Here is a 27,312-nt window from a genome sequence, read left to right on the forward strand (position 1 = left end):
GGCACCAGGACAGGTGTCTGTAACGTGCCCCTGTGGGGGCGTGGATGAGAGGCAGATGGACAGACATCGCACCGCCCACCATCACCATAGCAACAGCCCCTCCCCTGAGCCAGGCTGGCTCCCTCTGTGGTGATGCTGACAGCATGGGTGGCACTGCCAGGGACCCTCATGCATGGCTTGGCACACTCAGTGAGGAGAGGGGCTATGCCAAAGGAGGGGGTGGCACCATCTGATTTGCTGCCTCAAGCGATCACAGTGAGTGATGGCATGGCACGCAGCGTGACGTCGCTCTCATTAGGAATGTGCCCCCCCCCCCCGGCACTGTCTACAGGGTTAAAGGACAGATGAAGGTGCCTGCTGTTTGCAAAAATTCTAAGGACAGTGCTTTTGGGTGGTTTTGTTAACTTGATTATCTGCAATAAAATCGTTTGAATGAATATATATTTTGTTCATTCGGGTGAATCGGTTTTCATGTACAATTATGATGTGTTTAAGGGACTTCGTGACGTTGGAAAAAGATGTGAGTCATTGGCTTGTTTTTCCAATTCAGTTGACCTGTCCAATAATAATTCATTTTAGACTGCCTGTTAGGCTGATCGTTATCTGCAGAGAACCCCATAAGTCCGTATATTGCCCTGGAACGTTGCCACTGCTTGTGATGGCCTGGTACCAGTCATGGCGACAAAAAGCTTGGTTTCTTCTGACCAGCTGGTACTCCCTGTGATGGCATGGCACCACTGAGGGCGCCACTCTAAAGAGCTTGACTTGCCCTGGCAGGTTGGCACTACCTGTGATGGCAAGACTTGAGTCACGGTAGCCTAGAACTTTGCGTTTTTTGGCAGGTTAGTACTGCGTGTGATGGCAAGGTATGAGGGAGGGTGGAATACAGCATGGCTTCCCCTGGGAGACTGGTACCACCTGTGATGGCAAGGTACACGCGAGGGTGGCATAGAACCTGTGATGGCAAGGTACGAGCGAGGACGGCATAGAGCATGGCTTCCCCAGGCAGGTTGGCACCACCTGTGATGGCATGGTACGAGTGAGGGTGGCATAGAGCCTGTGATGGCAAGGTGTGAGGGCGGCATAGAGCCTGTGATGGCAAAGTACGAGCAAGGATAGCATTGAGCATGGCTTTCCCTGGCAGGTTGGCACTGCCTGTGATGGCAAGGTACGAGCAAGGGTGACATACAGCATGGCTTCCCCAGGCAGGTTGGCACTGCCTGTGATGACATGATGCCAGGCATGGTGCACTGAGCTGAGTTTCCCCTGGTAGGTTGGCACTGCCTGTGATGGTGTGCTACTAATCAGGATGGCACAGAGCTCGGTTTATCCCAGGGGAGATGGCACTGCCTGTCATATACCCGTGAAGTGCCCAACGAGGAACCTAAGACCCCCTGCATTGAGGCTGGCAGGGCGCAGCTACTAGGGCTTGGCACGGTTTGTTGTGGACCTTCAGTTCTTATGCAGAGTATCTTGTTGCTCAGGGCGAAGGGACATTTCCCCTTTTATTGTGCGTTGACCTGTTTCCTCAAAAGACTTGCTGCAATTTGGGAAACGCAAATCACAAGTTCTTTTGGAGGAAAGCGAAGTTCTTTTGGGCCTGGCTTGGCAGTGCCGCTGTCTTTAGGACCTACTGTTATAATAGGTCTGACTTGACAGAGCAGCTCCCTGAAAGACCTATTAATACCCAATCTTTATAATATACATGTTGGACTTGGCTCCATCCAGATAAATAGGCCTGGCTCACATTATGCTAATGGCTGATTGGTGTATCATTTCACCTACTACATAGTGCTTTCAATACAGCCCATCAGGAACTATTTTACATCTCAAAAGTACCCTCAGTCCTCATAGTTTTTGTCATAATTGAATCATCACAAATGCACGTTATGCATAAAGCAATCCTTTTCACTGTAGCTGTTCTTTGATGCATGCTTTTCAGCCCTCGTTGTGTGAGCCTGTCCTTAACATGGCCTCCCCCCTGGCATATTAATTTGTAGATTGGCACAGGCTGACCTCTTGCTTATAAATCGAACTGCAAGCTAGACCTATTGCCTCTGCCAACGCTTGCACCAGCGGGCTCATTGCCTCCCCTCGCTCACCCCATAGATGCGATTGTTCCACGCTCGGTGGCTCATGCTGCCTCTCAGCCCCAGGGACACAGGGTCAGATTCCAATGCCTGTTCTCTGTTGCGTTAGCTTACTCTGAAATCACTTTTAAAGCGCTTGGCCTCTCTGGGACGAGATCCGATCTCGTCGCAGAGAGGTCAAAGAGTGAAGTCCAGCTGTTTGGCAGGGGGGACGGCGTCCACCCGGTAAAATAAGTGGAGGGACGCCGTCCACCTGCGTGGTACCCCGACTCGAGCCCTGGAGAGCTGTTCCATAAATGCAAGCCTTTGGGTTACGAGGCACAGCTACACAAAAAAGCCTAGTTAAAGAAACTGCCATCAACCGAGGGTTTATCTATCAAATCTAATAATGTTTTTTAGTGAGATAGATATATAAAGTGTGTATCTCATGGGCATTGGAGGTGAGGTGAAACCATCTGATGCTATTATACTGAAGTGCACATTGAAATGACTCGCGGCTCAGGGTTGCTGGGCCTGTATTTAGCCGACAGCTATGGTGACTAGAGCTCAAAAATTGTCATGGCCACTTCAGCGCTGGACTTAGTCAAGTGGAAAACAGCAACCAGCACTCTGACCGACACAAAAACATTCTATAAATGCATGGCTTGGCCTTAAGAAGGCTCCAACAGGCCAACAGGTGTTGAGAAGGGGATACCTGGGCTGTGAAGATATGTAGGAGTCGAGGAGTACTGTGGAGCCTGGAGCGAGGGACATTTAGCGAAAGAAAAAGAGATGGGGAAAAGGCATAAGGAATAAAATAAGGCACTTGTAGAAAGAATGGACAGACAGGTCAAGCTGCAGCCCCCCAAAAAGTAGAGCTTCGAGCAAGTAGCTCATGCACTACCAGTAGCTCTCCAGCTACCTGTAAGTACTTCTATGTGCAGTCCTGCCTACTAATATAGAGGCTTTGCTTGGTTGAATTAATATTTATATACCGAACTTAAAAAGTATGTATTTGAGACAAAAATGTGTGTATTTTCTAAGCATGAGCGGATTTTGCGTATTGGCAATCCGCGGATTTGCGGATTTGCGTATTGGCGTATTTCGAAAATACGCAAAATCCGCGGATCCTAGCGTATTTTTTTTGTTTTTGTGTTCGCACGGGTTTCTGCAAGTTCGCCAGGGTTTTATTGTACAAAACGCTTGCGAACGTGCAGAAACCCGTGCGAACACAATGTGCCTGGGTATTGCGCTCGTGAAAGTCAAGGATGCAAAGTCTATCCAGCATCACAGCTGACTTTCGACGGTAGATTTGGGAAGAAAACACATCTGCCCAGCCTTGACAACGCTTACGATTGTTTTTGGGCTGATGAATGAGTCACTGAATTTAAGCTTCAACTAGGGCACATGCTTTATTGATATCTTTATTGATATCTGTAAGTGCTTCCTGTTGAGGTTTTATTTTTGTGCCAGGACCATCGTGCCAGAATGAACCCTGCCCTTCATATTTATTCAAGAAGACGCCACCGTTTTGTGCCATACCTCTACTCAACTGGAGCTGCTGTTGTAATTTACAATGGCGCCAGCAAGCTGCCAGCGCCGTTGTAAAATAGTTACAAAGTTAGCTTGCACAGGAAGCACTTAGATAAAATAAAGCAGCACCTGCTTCGTTTTATCTAGTGGTTCCTGTGCAAGCTAACTTTGTATCTATTTTACAACGGCGCTGGCAGCTTGCTGGCGCCATTGTAAATTAGTTACATGAGTGGGGGTTCAACTTTTGAACCCGTTACGTCCACGCGGATTTTTTTTCTTTCGGATTTTGTGGGAAATCCGTAAAATACGCGTATTGCGGATTTCCCAAAAATCCGAAAAATCCGTGGGCGTAACGGATTTACCGCTCACGCTTAGTATTTTCAGAACTCAGAAAAACTGATGTACGGAGAAAGATGGTTACGTTTTAAAAATGACTTTAAAGCTATTATTTGAGTTGGAGAGATGTATTACTGTGGTGCCAGGGGGAATGCAGCTATGGTTGGTATGTATTACCCATGAAGGTGCATTCCAAAATGATAGTGCTGTTTCACTTTATGGCTGCAACCCTGCCTAACGCACTGATGTACTCACTGCTGACAACCTTAGATGGGGCGGTCACTATCACATCACTAACACCAGGAGCTCAGGACAGGGCCGGACTGGCCATAGCGGGCACCGGGCAATCCCCCGGTGCGCCACACGGGTGGGGGACGGTTTTGTTACAGGGCCGTTTTTGCAGCTTAGCAGCAAAATCGGTCCTGTACCAAACTCGCCCGAAAACCGGCCCCGGCAAAGAGCTCGGTGGCACCTCCAGCCCCCCGTGTGGGGAGGGGGGCGGCCAGTCCGGCCATGGCTCACAATGTTTTTCAATGAACATAAGTAGCTCTTATTACAGAAAGGTTGGAGACCCCTGCTCTAGAGCCAGATTACAGTTAATCTAACAAGAGGAGCTGTCCACTTGCATATCTCCAAATGCCTCGAAGTCTGAGGATGCACAAACACAGGCCCTGTGCATGGATCGGGCTAACAAAGGCTCTGGATGTGGCAAGAGGTGACCAGGGCAGGGAGAAGCAGTGGATGTGGTGGTCAGCAAATTTAGGTTATGAGGACATCCTAAAGTGTGGTATGGATCTGTCACTCACAGATATACGTTGGATAAACCAGTTGCATACAGACCTTAGATACGAGAAACTCCTGGCTCGCAGAGATACCTTGCAGCTTCCACACAAACATTAGGCAGGCCTCCCTCCCCACACCAAATCACACCACATTCAAACCACAAGAAATCAGGGAATAGGGTTGGGCCTTTCCTTTCTTGCTAAGAAATCAGGCACATTCCCTCTTACTGCCCTAGAGAAAGAAGGAACACACTTTCCACCAAACTTTCTGTACTTTTAGAGGCCACTTCACGTCAGGGGTTACCCTGAAAGTACAGGAAAGCGGTTACCATCAAAGTACAGGTAAGCGGTTACCATCAATCTACAGATAAGCGGTTACCATCAATCTACAGGTAAGCGGTTACCATCAAACTACAGGTAAGCAGTTACCATCAAGGTACAGGGTAGCGGTTGCCATCAAGGCACAGGAAAGCGGTTACAATCAAGGTACAGGGAAGCAGTTACCATCAAGGTACAGGGAAGCGGTTACCATCAACGTACAGGGAGGCGGTTACCATCAAGGTATAGGGAAGCGGTTACCATCAAGGTACAGGGAAGCGGTTACCATCAAGGGACAGGGAAGCGTTTACCATCAAGGTACACAGAGGCTGTTGCCATCAAGGCACAGGAAAGCGGTTACAATCAAGGTACAGAGAAGCTGTTACCATAAAGGTACAGGGAAGCGGTTACCATCAAGGTACAGAGAAGCTGTTACCATCAAGGTACAGGGAAGCGGTTACCATCAAGGTACAGGGAAGCGGTTACAATCAAGGTACAGGGAAGCGGTTACCATCAAGGTACACAGAGGCTGTTGCCATCAAGGCACAGGAAAGCGGTTACAATCAAGGTACAGAGAAGCTGTTACCATCAAGGTACAGGGAAGCGGTTACAATCAAGGTACAGGGAAGCTGTTACCATCAAGGTACAGGGAAGCGGTTACCATCAAGGTACAGGGAAGCGGTTACCATCAAGGTACAGGGAAGCGGTTACCATCAAGGTACAGGGAAGCGGTTACCATCAAGACACAGAAAAGGGGTTACCATCAAGACACAGAAATTACCGCTGGGCCGGCTATGATATCTAAATTGGTGATCTCTAAATTTGGCGATGGTGGTCCATTAGGGGGGCGGGCCTAATGTCCTATAGCACCTGATAGGCTGAGTACCATATATCAAACTTTAAATCTGGTCCTTAATGAGTAGGGCATACGCTTTTTCACAGGCCCACCACCAGGGCTACAGTAATAAAATTACAAATATTTACATTAAGTTAGCAAAACAACAATAACAAGAATTATCAGGGGGGCCCCAACCTAAAAAGCGCATGCCTTACGTGGCGCTCAGTGAGATTCCATGTGATGAAAGTCCTGTCTACCAGCATTAGTACATTGTAATAACGACCCACACTTAAATGACTATAGTGCTTGCATAAGCTTCTCACAATAAATGAGCCCTGCTGCATATCATAAACAGATCAGTGTTAATCATTAGCTTGTCGTAGATCCCTGTGGGGAGAGTAAGGGAGGTTCAACCTCAAGACTACCAGGAGAACATGATAGACACGTTTTCGTTAGACACGCGAGTGCAAACTACTCTGCCACTGAAGGAATGGGGCTCTGTGTGTGTGTGGGGGGGGGGCTCTGTGTGTGTGTGTGTGTGTGTGTGTGTGGCTCTGTTTGGGGGTGTGTGTGTGTGGGGCTCTGTGTGTGTGTGAGGGGCTCTGTGTGTGTGTGTGTGTGTGTGTGAGTGGGGCTCGCTGTGTGTGTGTGGGTGGTTGCTGTGTGTGTGGCTGTGTGTGTGTGGGGGGGCTCTGTGTGTGTGTGTGGCTCTGTGTGTGTGTGGCTCTGTGTGTGTGTGTGTGGCTCTCTGTGTGTGTGTGTGTGGCTTTCTGTGTGTGTGGCTCTGTGTCCGCGAATACTCTCTACTACTCTCTAATGCTCACCTATTGCCATTGTAAATGACAATACCATTTATTTATGTTTTCAATTAAAAAAAAGTCATGAGCAATGCCAATAGCTCTACCTTTAATAATGCTGAGACCATTGCATTGTAAATGCTTGTTTAATAAGTTCATTAACAGATTTGATTATTGCTATTCTTCCTTGCATATTTTCTTGTCTCCTTCAAGTCTATAATTTTTTACTACAACTTAATAGTTGACTGTTTTCCTCTTAAGTGAATTATCATTCTCCTTAAATTACTGTTTGTGACTAGTCTTTTGTTAGCTGATGCAATACTAGATTGCAGTAACAACAAATGACAAAGTGACCTAACCAAAGGTTTTTTAAATATTAACCAATTATAGAACGTTTCCTTTCTTAATCCTAAACCACAACCAAAAGTAAATCGGATTTACCATTGTAATAAGTTCAAATAAGATTGATCTGTCAAGAATAGGTCAATTATCCCTGCTAAAATCTTCAGTTTTACTCTTTAGATTCTACTTAGCAAAAGTTTACATCAGATTCATTTTTAACTCATTTATTATTCATAGTTTTTCATGACGTGGGTCTTAACGTCACTTACTTTAACTTTGTCTGTCATCATGAATGCTTTTAGTAAATATACTTCTGTGGATGATAGAAATATTTGGTATTGCTTGCAATGTTCATATGCAGCCACAGATGTAGACTTCCAGCTTTTCAGCATTAAAGTGGAATCTTATCGCTCCTTGCTGCCCCTATGGCCTCTACAGTATATTCATTGAGGAAAGATTTCGTTCTTAATTGTCTATGAATATGAAAACAATCCCACAAGTAATAGTAGCTTTGATGCAGAACCTTATATCACAAACTCAATCACACCCAGTTCTACTATAAGGACTTGCATTAATCTATTCATTGAGACCCACAGTGCCTGCTTTTCAAACTGCATTTGATAGTACATAAAGTGGTTCTATACTAGAACTACTTACTACAAATTGCTGTCCACAAACCTATGGGTGGAGATCTCTACCTCCATCACGTCTATATTTTCTACGTTTAGATCTCTGCACATGTAAGCATACTACTTATTAGTAAACGCCGTTGGACATAGGTGAGTGGTGGAGAAATGTGGGATAGCTACTGATTAATGAGAGGGGTTTAAAGAAATGTAAGGATGGGTTTATGGAGGGACATACTAATACACACACACACAAAGACAAATGAGTAAGGTCATTGCTATTCATGAACTGCCTTTGTTTATGTAACTACAGGCCTTAAAGTGTCAATACAGGCTCAAATGTACTATGTACTCCAGCCCAGCCCAGAAATAAGTAAAGCAACACACATAGCCAAGTGTTAGTACTGCAACACACTCCCAAAGAAAATGTTATATATCTCTAGAACTACTTATCTATAGCTATCTATCATGGAATAAGTAAAGCAGCAAAAATGGCCAAGCATTGGTACTGCAACACACTATATATGTGTATGTGTATATATATATATATATATATATATATATATATATATATATATATATATATATATATACATAGATATATATGTATAGAGAGAGAGATTTGTATATATTACCTATTGCCGGTCGCCAGTAGGTAGTTATAGTTAGGACCTCGTTTCTATTCAAAAAGCGTTTTTCTTTTGCCAATATCTTTGGCGCTGTTTGATGAATCTACGCGAAATATTCAAAACTAATGGATCACTCAGGTCAGCTCCTGTCTTGAAAGTTTTGGGGTGATTCGTCAAGTGGGGGCCGAGAAAAAAAGGGTCCCAAAACACGTTTTCTCCATGTTAATGTCTATAAGAAACTTTAGTCACGGCTACAGCTAGAACTGCTGAACGGAATTACACCAAATTTTGCAAAAAGGTGGCATTTGGTTCAGAAACCGTTCTTTTTATTTAATAGTGTAAATCAGTATTCATCAGTGATGTCATGAGTGATGTCACTGACCATGTCATGAGTGATGTAATATGTGACGTCATCAGCAGTGCATTGCGGGTGAGTTATAGTTTGCTCAACTAACTATAACGGCCAAATTTCTCTGGTTTTGTATGAGTGAAATGTCCAACTAACTATAACGTCCCTGAAACCTGTGTTTGTTTTCAGTGAATTTCTAAGATTTTTGAAATGCTAATTTCCTAACTATAACTTCCCTCACACCTATGGTTTTTTCAGTGAATATAAATAAATGTACTAACAAGCTTAAACTTTGATTAAAAAAATTAAACTAAGTTACATTTATTCACCTCTTAACTTTAAACAAATGTTACTACATATTAAAATACAAAAATGTTAGCGAGGGTGAGCAGTATTTTTTAATATATAAACCAAATTAATTATTTATTTAATACACACTTGATTTGATGAGTTACGGTGCAATAGCATTTTATTTTATTTTTTAATATTGAATGTTTAATATTTCATTTGAAAAAAAAGAATAATAAAGGTTAATCATTTCCCCTATAGTTTCCATCAAAGAGGTTGTGGCTTCGGTGATCTCCACCTACTTGTGAAAAGTTGCTAGTAATACCTTTGCACTTTTAACTCGTGTTGTAAGAGGCTCTTCTGACTGCCTTGAGTGGTTAAGTCTACACATAAGTGTAAATTTACACGCGGAAATAGTGATGCAAAATGTGTACATTTGCACCTAGGTGCAAGAGTACATTTACATGAGTAAAACTACAGCTGCTAATTTACATTTGTGAATCACACCCCATGTGTTGATTGCCAATAACTACTTTCCACTTCACTTACGCACCGTCTATTCGCTGACAGTTCCTCTATTTCTGTTTGTACAAAATTATTCATATTATGTTTGAATAGTACAATTACACAACCAAAATAAAATGCAGTTTGGGACCGTTTCCAGTGTGTGCTGCCAATGAAGTGCAGGATTATCCTGATCCATATAGAGCTAGGGTGATTGAAAAAATGGAGGTGCACGGGGTACCTTGTACATATACATATTGAGCTTCAGGTTGAATAGTGCAGTTAGTGTGAGGGAACCATTGGGATTGTTTTTGACTATCCAAAAGGTAATGGTTGTGGGTGTACTCGAGATTAGCAATGTCAACTCCTTTGGAACTCCTATGGGATATCCACATACCAGCACGAAAATCACACTATTTCGGGAAATTAGACCAAGTTGCAGATTTTCCATATTCCTTAGCGTCAATCACACCCACAAATACTTTCAAATCTTTAACCTGTTATTTGAGGGTGGATTTTAGGTAACTGTTCCTTTTTAATTTGTATGTTAAAATATCTTGCTTCCTAACTTTTTTGTTTTTCTTTCTTAAAGCAGTCAAATATGTTTTCCTTTTTGTGTTTACTTCATATTCTTTATTTCATTTTCCTTTCTACCTGCCTTAGTTTTTCTTTTTCAGCCTTATTTTTTTGCCCTCTTCATTTTACTTTTTTTCTTGCTTTCCCTTTAATTTATTTTCAAGACTTTGTGCTTCTCACCCCACTACTTCTGCAGAATTTCTAAATATGTGGTACTGTGAAGGAGAAGAGAGTAAAATACTTGGTTAGTGGAGACAATACAATATTAATAGTAGGTTACATGTCCGGGGCTGATATTAACGTGCATCAGACATTTCATAGATTGAAGTCATGGTCCGGCTAACCACTGCACCACCTTTTGGCATTTCATAGCACACTAATCACATAGGAGGGTACCTAGGTGCCTAGGCTAGTGCGTATGTGTGTAGTCCCCACGGTGCTTATATTAAGAGCCAGGTCTTCAGCTTCTCGTGAAACTCAAGAAGTGAGAAGGAGGCTCTAATGTATAGAGGGAGGTAGTTCCATGTCTTGGGTGCAATGTAGGAGAATGAGCAACCTCCATTATTGTTTTTGTGGATGTGGAGAGTGTGTGCGAGTGAGAGTGAGGCAGACATTAGGTGTATAGGGGGTTGGTGAAAGTGCATGCCCCTGTTCAGGTATTCTGGTCCTGTTTTGTGTAGGACTTTGAATGTGTGTGTGAGATGTGTGAATTGGCTGTGCTAGTGAATAGGGAGCCAGTGAAGCTTCCTGCGGTGTAGAGTAATGTGGGTGTGCCACGGGAAGTCCAGTATGAGTCTTGCGGTAATGTACTGGATGGTCTGGAGTCTGTGTAGGAGTTGTTTGGCAATTCCGGGTTAGAGAGTATTGCTGTAGTCCAACCTGCATGTGATAAGTGCAGGCTTGATAGTCCACTTGGTGTTCTGAGGCAACTATTGAAGATCTATCAAAGCAGGAGGAGCACAGTGAGTTGCCTTGAGTCACCATATTAAGCTTGACATCTAGTAAGATAATTAGATTTCTTGCGTGGTCTGTGGGTGTGTTTGTTGGTCTGAGCTTTGACGGCTACCAGTTGAAGTTCCATGTGGAGGACTTCTTGATGAAGACTGGTACTTCTGTTTTGTCAGAGTTGCGCATCCAGGGCCCGATTCACAGAACTAACTTAAGACAAAATCCTAAACTTACTACTTTTGGTATTCACAGAAGTTAGGATTTTGTCTTAAGTTTGTCTTAAGACAGACTTAAGACAAAATCCTAACTTAAGTCTGTCTTAAGTCTGTCTTAAGACAAACTTAAGACAAAATCCTAACTTCTGTGAATACCAAAAGTAGTAAGTTTAGGATTTTGTCTTAAGTTAGTTCTGTGAATCGGGCCCCCAGTCTGCTACCATGCTGATGCTGTTGGTCAAGTTGTTTCTGGTGGTGGTTGTCTTGTCCATCAGGGAGAGAATGATTCGGGTGCCATTGGCGTAGGAGATGATGGGGATGTCTTGTGATCGGATGATGTTGGTGAGCAGTGTCATGTATATTTTGAAAAGGGTGGGGCTGAGGGACAATCGCTGCGGGACTCCGCAAATCAGTTTCCTGGTCTCTGATGTGAAGGGTGCTAGCCTGACCCTTTGGGCTCTTCCTGTGAAGGAGGAACAGATCCTTTTCAGAGGGGATCCTTGAATGCCTATCTCGTGGAATCTTCTGATGAGGGTATTGAGGCGACAGCGTTGAAGGCCGCTGAGAGGTTGTCCAGGATGTGGGCTCCTGTTTCTCTTTGTTTCAGGATGATTCAAATGTAATCGGTGGCCGTAATGAGTGCTGTTTGGGTGCTGTGATTCATTCTGAATTCTGATTGAGAGTTGTCTAGAAAATGGTGAAGTTCAAGGTGGGTTGTGAGTTTGTTGTTGATGGTCTTCCCAATCTCTTTGGCTGGAAAGGAGAGCACTTGAAGTTGTTCACTTGATTCACTTTGACTGTGGGCTTCTTGAGGAAAGCATTGATTTCTACAAGTTTCCAATCACCTGGGAAAGTGGTGGACAGGATAGAGGGGTTGATGATGTGGGACAACGTCTTGCTGATTGGTGATGTACCCAGGTTGTAGATGAGGTGACCCTGAGTGGATTGCCAATGTGTTGTTTTTGGTGAGGGTTGTCGATTTGGTCAGGTGGCTGTCTTGGTTGATGGTGGGAAGGTTACCAATGAGGTCTCTGGGGTGGGGCTGGTGTGTGATTTTGCTCTGCAAGAAGTTATATTGGTTTTCACAGAGTTGTTGGGAGGCAGCAATGTTGTTGACAGTGGAAGAGGGCAAGGTGATATCCTTGACGATCTACAAGATCTTCTTGCAACTGTTTGAGTTTCCTTCAATGCAGTTCACAAGTGTTTTCTTCTGGTTTTTCATACTTGCTGGTGCTAACATCTGAATGCACCCTAGTAGGTAGTTCAGGTGGTGGTGTCGTGGCTGGCTCTCCATTTCCATTCTCGATGTTAGCAGTGTTGTTTGGTGTCTCAGAGGTCTTCTGTGTACTAGCTGGCCTGTGGGTTTGATCTACTATGCTTCTTGGGTTTGATGGGAGTAAGTGAGTCTGTGCAGTTCTTGATCCAATTGTTGAAGTCAAGGTTGTCTCTGGGGCTAGGTTGATCCGTGCTGAGGCAGCTGAGCCAGTCTACTTCTGTGCTTTTGTCCCACCTGCAGCTTGGAATGCTGAACCTGGTAGGGATGTTAACCTGAGGTGTGTTGATTTGGAAGTGGATGACTGAGTGTTCGGTCCATATGAGCTGTGTGGTGGAGTTGTATTTGATGTTGTAGCTTGTGGTGTAGATGGGGTCTAGTGTGTGTCCTGTGGTGTGTGTTGGTTCTGAGAAGAGCTGGGTGAGTCAGCTGTGGCTCAAGCTTTTGTAGGAGTGCTGTGGAGCAGTGGCCGTTTCGGTATTCCAGGTGAAAGTTGAGTTCACCCAGGAGAATGTAGGTTCTGGGACCGATGGTGAGCAGAGCAACAAAGTCAGTGATGAGGTTGTAAAGGTGGCTCAGGGTTCAGATAGACAGTAGGTGAAGATTCTGTTCAGGGTGAAATTTTCAGATACTTGCAGCTTGAAGTGCAGGTGTTTCATGAATGGAGTGCCATTCTCTGTGGGTGTTGTATTTTTGAAGGATTCCTTGTGGATGATATTGAGGCCTCCTCCAGGCTTGTGAAGGCGGTCATGTGAAGCTATCTTGTGCCATGGCAATGTTGGAAGCAGATGGCGGGTATGGCTTAGTCTCTACGAGGAAGAGGATGTCGGATGTGCAGGTGCAGGCCGTGCAGGTAAGATCTGTGAGGCCGAGTCCTAAAGAGTTGACAGACAATGACAAGGGAAAATTAAATAAATAATTAATTGCCCTCGGCATCGTCTGTCGACTCCCTTCCACCTGGCCCCACCGCGCTTACCTGCACGGGCCGCTCCTGGGGTGTGTCAATGCTCAGTAGATTTCACATTTCGGTTGTATGTTTGCTGAGTGATATTGTGTTGAGAAGCACGCAAGCAAGTGGGTCTTGACGTGTGGGTTTGCTGTGGCGTGTGGTGTAGGATGGGTGTGTCAGTGTTGTTGGTACTTGAGTGGCATGTGTATTGGGGGTTTGCATGGTGGTTATGGGTTGGTAGCTGCAGGAGAACTGGCAGTGGGTGCAGGTGAAGCTCCTACCGTTGTGAGGCATGGTGTGGCAGCAGCTGGGGATATGACCTCCGGGTTCGAGACACCTAAGGAGTGCTGCGGAGTACTGCTGGCCAGTGACCAGAATAGGGATCTTGTCACTGGGTGCAGTCCAGAAGGGCTTCCCTTTGGTACGCTTTTGGCATGCCAGCGGTGCGTCCACTGTACATCTGTGTTGCAGCTGCCATTAAGTAGTTCTTGGGAGGGGAAGGAGTGCAGGGTGCCGTGATGTTATTTCCTATGCTGATGGGTGATGGGAAATGAAGCCCGCTCACTTGGCTTCTTATTTTTTAGAAAGTCTTGGCGGCAAAACCACTAATTTTACTTCCCGTTCAGATAGATAATGAGAAATTCAGTGATATCACTTCCTGTTCAGGTGGATGATGAGAGATTCAGTGATGTCAATTCCTGTGCTGATGGGCGATGGGAAATTAAGTCTTCTTGCTTGGCTTTTTCTTTAAAAGTCATTTTAGTTTGAAAACCAGTAGTGTCACTTCCTTTCCAGATGGATGATGGCAAATAAAGTGATGTCACTTCCTGTGCAGGTGGATAATTCAATTGCAGTGACTTTGGTATTAATACCACCTGTTATTAACATCGCTATGCCACTGATAAAAAGTCTGCTGCTACAAGTATGTTAAAATATTATTACTGTTTGAAATGTCTGGTCACACTTTAATCTGTTTGAGGAAGCTAAACAAGGTTTTGTGTTTTTTCAGCAAGCTTTCTGGTGCCTGGTGCAAATATGTGAGAGATACCTGCCTGGATACTACAGCCCTGAAATGGTAACTGCCCTGATGCTGTTAACTGTTTTGGTTCTTTAGGGAGTTTATGAATATGCACCATTTACATAATCAATAACAATATGGCAAAGAAACCTCTACAGGGACTTGCACCTATCCTGCTATTCCCAAATAAATATTAACGAGGGAAATATCCCAAGTACATTTGTGTGCACACTGTTTAAGCACCCACTGTCAAGGTGCGGTCCTCAACCGGACGAAACAATTTTTTAATCAACGTCAAACGGTGCACCAGTGAATGCTTGCATATTAAACAATAATAAAAAACGTATAAAATTAGTGTCAAGAAAATGGGTTCTCCAAATCTTCTTTTTTATTATTCATAAATAGTTTAGACGTGACATGTAGTGAAGAACAAAAAACACAGTTGATGGACAGAATGTAGAACAATGTCATACATTCACCCCAGTACAAGTATCTGGGCCTAAATCCATCGTTTTTTTGCACTCCACACCACCCTGGGTTAGACACTGGCTATATGCAAATCAGCTCTGACCCTGTACCTCATGGGAACAGTCCAGTCCGAACTACCAAGCCATGTCTTTCCCAGACCGGAATCAAGCATCCAAGGACCGGTTTCTGGCTATCAGCCTTCATCAGCCTGGATAGCTTGACTCCAGTGGTGTGGAGAGCCTGGGACTCACGTCTGAGCATCCCCAGCCCACTCGGGGTGAAATTGCAAAAAACACAGTTGATGGACAGAATGTAGAACAATGTCATACATTCACCCCAGTACAAGGATCTGGGCCTAAATCCATCGTTTTTTTGCACTCCACACCACCCTGGGTTAGACACTGGCTATATGCAAATCAGCTCTGACCCTGTGCCTCATGGGAACAGTCCAGTCCGAACTACCAAGCCATGTCTTTCCCAGACCGGAATCAAGCATCCAAGGACCGGTTTCTGGCTATCAGCCTTCATTAGCCTGGATAGCTTGACTCCAGTGGTGTGGAGAGCCTGGGACTCACGTCTGAGCATCCCCAGCCCACTCGGGGTGAAATTGCAAAAAACACAGTTGATGGACAGAATGTAGAACAATGTCATACATTCACCCCAGTACAAGGATCTGGGCCTAAATCCATCGTTTTTTTGCACTCCACACCACCCTGGGTTAGACACTGGCTATATGCAAATCAGCTCTGACCCTGTGCCTCATGGGAACAGTCCAGTCCGAACTACCAAGCCATGTCTTTCCCAGACCGGAATCAAGCATCCAAGGACCGGTTTCTGGCTATCAGCCTTCATCAGCCTGGATAGCTTGACTCCAGTGGTGTGGAGAGCCTGGGACTCACGTCTGAGCATCCCCAGCCCACTCGGGGTGAAATTGCAAAAAACACAGTTGATGGACAGAATGTAGAACAATGTCATACATTCACCCCAGTACAAGGATCTGGGCCTAAATCCATCGTTCCATCGTTTTTTTGCACCCCGAGTGTGCTGGGTATGCTCAGATGTGAGTCCCAGGCTCTCCACACCACTGGAGTCAAGCTATCCAGGCTGATGAAGGCTGATAGCCAGAAAGCGGTCCTTGGATGCTTGATTCCGGTCTGAGAAAGACATGGCTTGGTAGTTCGGACTGGACTGTTCCCATGAGGCACAGGGTCAGAGCTGATTTGCATATAGCCAGTGTCTAACCCAGGGTGGTGTGGAGTGCAAAAAAACGATGGATTTAGGCCCAGATCCTTGTACTGGGGTGAATGTATGACATTGTTCTACATTCTGTCCATCAACTGTGTTTTTTGCAATTTTCACCCCGAGTGTGCTGGGTATGCTCAGACGTGAGTCCCAGGCTCTCCACACCACTGGAGTCAAGCTATCCAGGCTGATGAAGGCTGATAGCCAGAAACCGGTCCTTGGATGCTTGATTCCGGTCTGGGGAAGACATGGCTTGGTAGTTCGGACTGGACTGTTCCCATGAGGCACAGGGTCAGAGCTGATTTGCATATAGCCAGTGTCTAACCCAGGGTGGTGTAGAGTGCAAAAAAACGATGGATTTAGGCCCAGATCCTTGTACTGGGGTGAATGTATGACATTGTTCTACATTCTGTCCATCAACTGTGTTTTTTGCAATGTAGTGAAGAACAGCCAACGCGTTTTGTCCAGTAAAATGGACTTCTTTAGGGAAGAGGTGTGGCGCCGCGGCCAGGGCGACTGACTCCGGAATCTGGGGATCACGGTTCGATCCCCGGCACCGGCGGCAGATTAGCCCAGCACCATGTGACTCTGGGCAATAGCTTGCTTAATCTTCCCGACGGCCCCCAGCGCCTAGAGACCCTAACGGGTGATTGTGCGCTTTACAAATGTGGATATTATTATTATTATTATTACTATTAATAGACAATTGTGGAAAGCTTATTTAAGTTATAAGTATAGATACAATGCGATCCATCAACTTCAAACAATGTGCTTGCATACCGTTGGGAGATACTGGTTTGGAACCTTAGCATCAGCGCTTACTATGGTGTCGAGCAGATGGGTCAATGTGACCTGGGTCTCCTTATTTGTGTCTGACCTTGCCTATTGTTTATAGTTGATGGATCGCATCGTATCCATACTTATAACTTGAATAAGATTCCAAGATTGTTTATTCCTTGAGGAAGTCCATTGTACTGGACGAAACGCGTTGATTCTTCGTCACTACATGTTACGTCTGAACTATTTATGAAAAAGAAGATTTGGAGAACACAGTTTCTTGACCATGATTTTGTACCTTTTTCATTATTGTTTAATATGCAAACATTCAGTGGATAGTGTTCTGTGCAATCTACAGCACTGAACTTCTTTCTGTTCAATTCACTATCTTTACATCCATGTGCTACTACGTTTGTTAAAATACCTGTGTTCTCTGGCAATTCTGGTTATTAAGAAGTGCAGTTCGAAAACATTATTGCTCTGCAGATGACGTCCAAACATTATCCGCAAGATCTGATTAAGATATTATTTTTGCAAAAACACAAGGAATCTGGTGGTCAAAAGGGAATAGCAGAACTAAGATACAAGAGGAGATGCAACTACTGATCATGTGCCTTACTGACAAATGTGTTAAATCCAATAAAGTTTCTTCCAATAAATAAACTATTTCTAAACTAGCGAAGTGGCTGTTGGATTTCAATCGACTGCCCTTCGTGGCCAGTGTCATCAACTGGAATTCCAGCTTCCCTGTCACAGCACCCCTATAAACCAGGAGGTGACTCTGTGATCTAAGCATATTATACAGAGAGCCAAAAACCAGTAGGTCAATAATATGTACCAGAAAAGCCTACAGTACTAAATGCAAAGGCCAGGTCTATTGTGCATGTATTGAAAAGCAATTTGTACAATGTAGGCATGTATTATTCATACGATTTATTAGAGACAGTAATGTAATTCTTGGTCAGTGTTGATTCCGCATTCCACTGCCCGAAGCCTAAGGATCCACTTTGCCTCACTTTGTCTCAATTTTAATTCTTGATTACCACCCCTAGGATCTTTAATTACAGCCTCTATTCCATGAAACTGAAACCCTAGTTTATGCTTCTGTTCAGGGCAATTCAATGCATGGCAACCTATTGGGTATCTTTGATCTAGATTCTTCAGTACACGAAAGTGTTCTGTCATTCTTTCTTTCTTTCAATTGATGAATGGTGCTACCCACATAGATTTTACCGCAGTTACAGACTGTGACATACACCACATATTTTGTCATACAATCTATATGTTGGCAAATCTGAAAAGTCCGCGAGCTTTGTATTTGAATTCCTTGACTCCCTTCATTGTCATCCTACACATGCTGCAATTACCGCACATGAAGGAGCCAATATTCATGTTTCTCAGCCACATGTTCTTATTGTCAGGTTGTTATGGTAGCTAGGACTTATCATGCTCTGTATCGTCTTTCCCCTTCTACATGTTATACTAGGGGAAGTGAAGATATATTTTAAAAGTGTTTTATCTGCCGTGAGTAATGGCCAGTTCCTTTTCAATATCATAAAGAGGTTATGTGACCATGGGTGATAATTAGTCACCAAACGTACATTATTATTTCCGCTCTTTTGAGATTTATTTGATGCCTTTAGAGTATCCACACGTTTAATCTTGAAGGCTCTGCCTCTAGCTCTTTTTATCACATTTCCTGGGTAGCCCCTAGTATTGAATCTTTTTTCAATATCCTCCATATTCTTCATAAAATCCTTATCTAGACTACAATTCCGACGTGCCCTCAACATCTCCCCGTAGGGGATAGCGTTTATCTGGCTCTTTGGATGGGCACTATCTGCATGCAGTAAAGCATTGCATGCTGTTGTTTTCCTAAACATCCTACTGTGTATTCTACCTTCGGAGTGAAATAGTTCCAAGTCAAGGAAAACAATTTTGTTCAAGTCTGACGTCATTGTGAAGGTCATATTGTTAGAGTTGTTATTCATATGGGCAAAAAAGTCCAGTAGATCTTCATCTGTGCCCGTCCAAATCAAGAGGCAGTCATCTATATAACGGCCGTAATATAGAATATATTCCTGCCATTTTGCCCCCGATGGGCCACAGATATGCCCCGCCTCAAACCATCCCATAAAGAAACAGGCAAAAGACGGAGCAAATCTGGAACCCATCGCAGTCCCACAGATCTGTAGGTACCAATCATTGTTGAAAAGAAATGCGTTATTTTTTAAAATAAGTCTAGACATCTCAACAATCATTTCAGAATGTCTTCTGAATCTGAATTTTCTTCCTTCTCAAAGAACTGTTATTTGTTTGCTTTTGCTCGGGGGACAGTTTATGCTTTATCTTATACTCCTCATGTGGTCACAGAGGAGAACCTTTGGGAACGAAAGTGGCCGATTTCCCTTTGTTCCTTTGAGCAATTTATTGTGAAACCTACTTTCTTCAATTGGTCCTTTGTGCAAAACCTATCCAGCCACTCTGTATTGTGTAATCCTCTTGTATCTTAGTTCTGCTATTCCCTTTTGACCACCAGATTCCTTGTGTTTTTGCAACAATTAGGTTTTGGGGATTGAATCTGACGTGAGTCGGTAAACATGTTCCCTTGGACCCTTTTTCCCTTGTGTAATTAAGTGTAGTAGGATATTATTTTAACATTATGTTTATCCTCTTTTTCAAGATGGAGGCTGCAGTTCATGCTCCTCTCCAGGCCTTTGCACTTGCCAAGTCTAGGGTCAACCTTATTAAGGCTTGGCTTGCCTGTTTGTTTTTATGCTTAATCCTGAGTCAGTGGCGGCCTGCACTATTAACAAAGAAGTTGGCAGTTGGGGCACAAATGCACACATAAACATTCACTCACATTCATGCATTCACACATGCATGCACACACACACACACACACACACACACTCTTCTGTTCACAACATTCACTTTCATATATTCATGCATGCATGCACGCACCAAACATTAAAAATAAAATCATATTTACCTGCACAGCTCTGCCTCGGAGATCCCACAGGGCTGGGACTGTTGCCTTCCCAACTAGGGAAGGCAGCAGTCCCACCCTAGGAGGTCCCAGCAGAGTTGGGACTGCTGCCTTCCCTAATTGGAGGACCTTAGAGTGAGAAAAGGCCACAGTCCCTCACTCATCACAGAGTGGGATTGGGTCAGTGAGTCTGCTGACCCCACTCTGTAACAAGGTGTCAGTGATTGACATTCAGTCCTGCGCACTTCTGGGCTTAGAGCTGAAGCATACAGGTCTGAGGCAATTAGTGATGCTCCCCCTCATCACAAGAGGGAGGGTCTTGAGGTGCTTTGTCAGGTTGAAGATGTCACACCACTGGAGCTGTGACTTCTTCAGCCCGGCAAAGTTCAGCTCAAGCAGTCATAAGCTTGAGCATTTAGCACATGTCTAACTCCTGGCTGCCTGACCTCAAAATAAAGAGTGTCTACCAGGCTGACCTTTGTTCAGCCTCCCGACTTTATTTATAGTGGCCAAAAGGTGAGGGGGCAATAGGATGGGCCACGGCTCTCCTGAGTATCAACTTTGTGGCGGGTAAAATAAACTTTTACTGTGGCCAAGTTATAGCCTCTGATACTTGGCAAGAGGCGATTTTGCATTAGAAAAGAAGGCTCTTGAGGAGTCTGAATGACCAAATCTAATGCTTTAATCATGTACCTACATATTTTACCCTTAGACTAGTTGAATGGCCTATATGCTTCCCTGAATAAAAGTATGTTTTCAAGACTTCACACCTAACCCGTCGCCCAGCAGGTATCAATTTCTGTGCAGTAGTGTGACTTGCATGCATTGTGTGTGTTGCATAAGGAGGTTCACCTCTTGACAACAAAGCTCTATCCCAACCAGCCTAACCCCTTGCTGTATCTGCACAGGAGGCCGTACAGTTGGATGGTGAAGTCTTCGTGGCTCTACTGAAGAAGGTTTGTCCTGCGGTCTACAAGCATCTGAAGAAGCATGGCGTGGGCCCCCTGCTCTACATCACGGAGTGGTTTCTCTGCCTCTTCACCCGCACTCTGCCCTTTCCGACTGTGCTCCGTATCTGGGACGCCTTCTTCAGTGAAGGTGAGTGGCCTTGTCATTCCGGCAGAGGCTATGTAATGTAATGTTGCACACATGCACGTACACACACACGCACACACACAGATGCAGGTGTACACACACACACACACACTCTCTCTCTCTCTCTGACTGTTCTATTAGATGTACAAGGTCACATCCCCTGATAGCACGTTGCATGATGTCACCCTTGAATCTTCTCCATTGTGCTGTTCATTGCACACACACACACACACACACACACACACACACACACAAACTGCCAGTGACATCTGTAGAAGTGATTTGGGTGGGGCACACAAGGAGCTACTGATAAAAGCAATGAGGCAAAGTATAACAGGAAATTTGGAAAAAAAATTTATTAGTATACATGTGTGTACATACATACATATATACAAGAGCATGGATAAATAACTATAACCCAGATCTAATAGTGACTGGGTGTGAGTATCTGAAATGTTTCAGTGCTCCGTCCATCATCTCCTTGTGTTGGCTTTGTTCACCCTAAGTTGACAGGGTATGCCCAGGCGTGGGTCCCTTGCTCACTTTGCCACTGGACTCAAGCTAGCCTAGCTGATGAGGGGTGCTACCCCAAAACCGGTCCCAGGATGCGTGTTTACAGTCCAGGGAAGACCTGGCTTGGCAGTTCGGGCTGGACTGTTCCCATGAGGAACAGGGTCAAGACTGATTTGCATATGGCTGGGTCTAAACTGGGGTGGTGAAGTAAGCAAAAGAATGATGATGTGTGATGATGTGTGCAACCCAGATCTAATAGTGGCTGGGGGTGAGTGTCTGAAAAGTTTCAGTGCTCCGTCCATTATCTGATTGTGTTTGCTTTAAATAAATATATTATCACAGCTGCGTTACCTTTTTTGACACTATTCCTTGTCCCAGTCCTCACAGAAGGAACTTCACCTTTCCCTGGCACAGATTTCACCATATACATTGGATGCAACTGAACTTCCTCTTGCATGACCTTAAAAAAGAGGCTTTTACCCGAATACTTCCTGCTTTTTATCTCTGCATTCCATTGGATAAGTTTATGGTTTTTTTGTAGTAGTTAGCCTTATGTTTTATTCCTTCCTGCTTTCATTATTTTTCACTTTTAGGTATATGCGGCTTGGCTTACTTTTAAGGACAGTAGTACTGGTGGCACCCAGTGCGACAATCTTTTTGGCACCCTTCCCAATGACTTCCTTCTCCACAGATTCCCTCACTGCCACTCTCGAATGGTGCCCCTCATCTCTCCATAGCCCCTCCCTCACAAGCATTTCATCTGTTTTATAGCGCTACTCATACCTGTTTAGGGTGTCACAGCACTTTACATCATGCACAATTTATACAGCAATAATGAATCATACGTATGTAAATCAGCCTACATGAAATGTAATCCTCATTGTCATAAAACAATGAGGTATACAAGGTGTAGGTATAACATGTCCTCCCTAGTATAGCTTAAGAGTGTTTGGTCTGGAGAAGCACCAACTCAGGATTTAAAGCGTCCCACAGTGGTTGGGGTTGGCTTTAATAGTGAGTGTTAGAAACGGGATCTCTGGCTGGCCAAGGCTTGCGCCAAAGTCAGTCAGAGACCACCACTTCCACGTCAGGGCAAGGGAGTCACACACCAAGATAACCCCTGCTCACCCTCTAGGTAACGTGACGCGAGCAGCCAGGCTAAACTTGGAGGCTATGTAGGTGAAGTGTTTGCGCGCACACCCAGTAACATCACCCAAGGCCCACCACAAAGGAAACTCCACACAAGGTTATATAAAAATAGCCGTTGTATTATACCAAAACACATTAGATAAGAACATACATTTTACAATGTGCCAACAGGCACGGGCAGAATTTACAGGGGATATGTACAAGACAGGGCCACCTGGACCACTGTCAGGAATCATCACTTTTTAGGAATAGTAATTAGCACATAGAACACTTTTAGAACAAGTTAGCACACAACCAATAAAGAGTAAGTACCTCCTACGCACACCTAACCACCTTAGGAAAATATTGCGCAGGGAACCAAGACCTCACTAGCAACACCTGTACTAGGAGAAAAACAACCACCTAAGTATCACCAACATTTAGGGGTATAAGCATATGAACTTTACACATGATGTATTAACATTCAGCGGTGTAGGAAAGAAAAACACATGATGCATCAAAACACATTCAGAGGTGTAAGCAAGGAAAAACACATGATGCATCAAAACACATTCAGAGATGTATGCAAGGAAATACACATGATGCATCAAAACACATTCAGAGGTACAAGCACAAGCAATTGCGCAAAACTCACATGAGCCACAACCTGTGGCAGTCCCTGGGCCCTCTGGCCTTGTTGGGGCTAGGACGCCCTGTATCCCAGTGTCAGGGGCCTAAACGTGGCAGCTGTCCACTAAGTGCTGGACAGCTGAAAGCAAGGATGGGCCAACGTTGGAGCCTCGAGGGCTCGAGAGCAATGGTGGGGCGAAACCCAGCGTGGGTGCCTCGGGGCTCTGACCAACCAACTGCCCTGCAAGAGCCTCGCTGGGCTCTAAACAAACAATGGCGCCTCGAGCCTCTCTGGGCTCCCAAAACAAATATGGGCACTCAAGGGCCTCTCTCAGGGCTCTACAACAATAAGGTGGTGCCTGAAGCCTCTCGGGGCTCGAAAACAAATGGGGGCTGTGAGCCTCACTGGGCTCAAGAGCAAAGAACTGGCCCCAGAGCCTCTCGGGGCTCTGAACACACCAGATGCGGGCGGAGAGCCTCGTGGCTCTAAACAAAGAAATGCCCCTGAAGCCCTCTCTCGATAACTTGGGAGTTCCTTGCCTGGGCTCTCCTGACTTGCCCGGAGCTCTCCCTCGCCCGTTCCCTCTCACCGGCTCTACTGCGGTCGGCACTCCTACGCGGGTCACCACGGCTCTCTATCTTTCTCTGGAGCCTCGGCTGCTCCGTCTCTGCTGTGGCCGGTCCCTTTTCTGGTGCGGGGCTCTCCTCTCCTCACGGGAGCCCCGCGAGCACCTGCAGCCTTTCTCCTCTCCTCGCGCTGCGGCGCCGAGGGCGGGACTTCCGGTCCTTCTCCTGGGGGCCGCGTAGGGATTGGCCGGCCGGCCCAACACTTCCGGGTCGTTGTGGGCAGCGCGGCGGCCCGTTTCAGGCAGGCAGGCGGGATATCACTATCCGAGGGGTAGGCTCCCTCGTTAATTCAAATATGTAGCGAGGCAGGCACTCGTTATGCTCCGCAATTTCGGGCAAATGCCGGGTGGGCACCGGCTGGGCACACAAAGTGCTCCCAGCACTTGCAGCAGGAATGAAGTGCTCCCAAGCGCTAGAGGGCAAGAACCAGCGCTCCCAAGCGCTAGGCACACAAATAGCGCTTTCATGCACCAGGGGTCAATGGAAAGCGCTCCCAGGCGCTAGGGCAACAGCAAGTAGCAAGTCCTTCAGGGGTCCAGGGGCTGGGCAGGGCCCAGGGGGGCAAGCCTTCCCCTGGGCCCAAGCAGCAGCACGCCCCTGGTAGGATTCAAGTTGGGAACAAGAACACTTGACAAGAGGTCACAGCCTCCTTTTATACATTGAAAACCTTTGTCTAAAGGTGCAGGGTGGGGGAGAAACCAGTCGCAGCTGGTTTTGGGAGTACTTTGTTTTCCCCAGCCACCCTCCCATTCACTAGGCAGGACAGGGTCATCAGTCGCACTACAGGGGGCGGAGCCAGCATTGTGTGGGGAAAACCCTGCCCCATTCAGGACCCAGGTGCACTCCTCCCCTCACATCAGCATGCTAATCTCAACACTCACCACTGGGCAGACCCATCCAGACATCCTGGAGCCAGGCTCCAGCCAATCACGTGTCAGCACACTTACTACACACGCACACCCTTGTCTAGAAGTGGCACTTCCCCACAAGACACATTCAGGCCGCATACATCATTACGCAGCATTCAATCTCACGAGTTCGCACATACCAAACTCGACCCTGCACTCCCTACACATCAGGAACTACCATGGTCACACATATTCCCCATGCATTCCTATAGGAGGGCAGGTCACTCACCACACACAAACAGAGAGCTCACGCGCTTTACACTGTACCACAGTGAAAAAGTGCGCAGAGGCCTAAAGTCACCAACCCAGGTTACAGAAATAGGCTAGGCAAAAGCAAAAAGTTGCGGGGTGAACCTGCCAAAAGGGCCAGGTCCAACAGTGAGAATACATTTCTACCCAAATAAAACCTTTTTTTAGCAACAGTGGGATAATGAACGACTGGACAAAAACATAACTTTCTAACCTATACCATGCAGTTTACATGCAGCTCTTTGATGACAGTTCATAGGTCACTCTGCTATACTAGGATTGTAACTTCTGAATTACAAGTAACAGAAGGATCTCTGTGACAAAAGCTTTGCAGCAGGCACATTCACCGTCTTGCTCTATTTTATGAGCCAAAACTGTCACTGGACGAAACTCATCTCTCTCCAGCCTGCACATTATTCACCAGAGTTATTTTGATATGTTTATTGCTGTCTGAAAACTGCGGGACACACAAAGTACTCTACAGCAGAGACTTTTAAACCCATAATCTATTTCTAACACAGTGCCCACCGAGCTTAGCGCCGAGTGTGACTGCACCAGTCGCACTGCCCTAAAGCTGGCTGCTTCTGCATGCTGGTGTCTTTCACGGAGATGTCTGATCAGCGGTAATCTCTTGAAGGAAAGCTGTGCATACCTGGCACAACTGAGAGGCTACCTCCTCTGATAAGTGCTCAAGAGATAGTCAACGCCTAGCCTCGCCTTTCAGTACCATATGGGCCTGAAAAGAGTGGTTATATTTTCTTCAATTAAGTATTTGCAGGACCATGTAAACTGACTCTAACATGGTAGTGGTCCTGCAATATTTTATAAAGTATTGTGCCCAGTTGCTGGGCAAAGTGGGAAGTGTTCTATAGAGATGAAAATAAGAAATTTTTGATTCTGCTCTTGATGTGGTAGCACCTCAAAGGAGGTAACGCGCACAACTAAGCGCAAGCATCTCCCAGAAGAAAATCTGCTGATGAAGTGGCTGTGGACCCTGTTTTAGGCTTAGACATGGAGCTGCTGGAGGCCATGATGAATAAGGCTGTAGAGGCTGCCTCTGCAGGCTGGGAAGGGCAACCTTCATCCTTGGTTCCTAGGGTTTCTGCCCCGCAAGATATTGACTCTGACCATTTGGACAAAGGAGAACAGCGGTGCTGATATATTTAGGTGTCAGAATTAACAGAGCTGCTCAACCCCCTTAGTGAAAATTGATCCTTTCCTGAGGCGGTTGCACAGGTTGATGATCATAAAGCCACTAGGGGTCACTTGAACAGGGAATGAAAACATGTGGAGAAGACCAGTTTTCCCAGGTTCCTTCTCTGAAGGTATCCTGTTGAAAATGTTCAAGAAGAAATTCCAGCAATGATCAAAATGGACTCTCTCGTGGCTGGTCTAGTGTCAAGTGGTATAATCATTTCAGAGGATGCAGCTCCGGCCGACGCAGTAGACCGAAATGGAGAATGTGCGATAACGAGGGCTTTTTTCAATTTGAAACTTAACCCTGAGAGCAGGGAAATACGCCATTCATACAGTACATTCTCTTCTTCAGGGTTTTCTTGCTCTAGCAGAAGAATTACAACAATGTGATGATTGCACCACTAAGCTTTGCATAATGGAGCAACAGGTCAGATTTTTTATTCTTTGTCCTCTGCTGGTGCAGCTTCAGCCACTGCTGGAAGACGTCATATCTTGATACGCTCACGATGGGAGGAGAATTACCAAAAATCTTTGGTAGTCACCTTTCAGTCAAAGTCATCTGATACACAGTGAGGGGATTCAGTGAAGCAATCTGTCCAGGACCATAATCTGCTGACTCCAAGAGGAAGAGGTTTTTGATTTTGATTAGCCTTTGGGCCGCCATCTTCTTCTATGAGTTCCTGCCAGCCCTTTCATGGCAGGGAATGTGGCCGGGGTTATTCCTTCATCGAAAGACCCCAGCAACAACCTATCATGACTCCTACCCCTTCCCATACCCCCCCGAACCCACCCACACCCCTGGCCTGAATATCCCAGCAGAGTGAGGGGAAAATGTATGGGGTTTTCAAAGCCCAGAGATCAGGCATTTCAGACTTCGGGGTCCTTCATATTGTGAAGGAAGGCTGCAGACTAAACTTTTCAACATATCTCAAAGGCATCTTGTTCCCACACCAACCCCCAGAAACCAAGCCAAATGCCAAGGATTGTGTGGTAATGAAGTCCAACAGGCAAAATGTAGTTTAAGATGATTTATTGAAGTAAGTTACAGGTAGAATTCTAGTGTAGCAGCCCCAACAGGAGCTGCCTTCCTGCTGCTCAG

The 27,312-nt window shown here is 45.3% G+C and overlaps 1 protein-coding gene across 1 annotated transcript in view; it reads left to right on the top strand.

Moving 5' to 3' along the window:
• TBC1D10C (TBC1 domain family member 10C) overlaps positions 1-27,312 on the top strand; it is a 185,753-nt gene that overhangs the window by 123,794 nt on the left and 34,647 nt on the right. Inside the window, exons 7-8 of the mRNA XM_078659202.1 lie at positions 14,382-14,447; positions 20,775-20,964. Coding sequence (XP_078515328.1) covers positions 14,382-14,447; positions 20,775-20,964 — 256 coding nt within the window. The remainder of the gene's footprint in view (positions 1-14,381; positions 14,448-20,774; positions 20,965-27,312) is intronic.

The sequence above is a fragment of the Lissotriton helveticus genome, chromosome 1_1 (assembly GCF_964261635.1).
Source record: "Lissotriton helveticus chromosome 1_1, aLisHel1.1, whole genome shotgun sequence".
Lineage (NCBI taxonomy): Eukaryota > Metazoa > Chordata > Amphibia > Caudata > Salamandridae > Lissotriton > Lissotriton helveticus.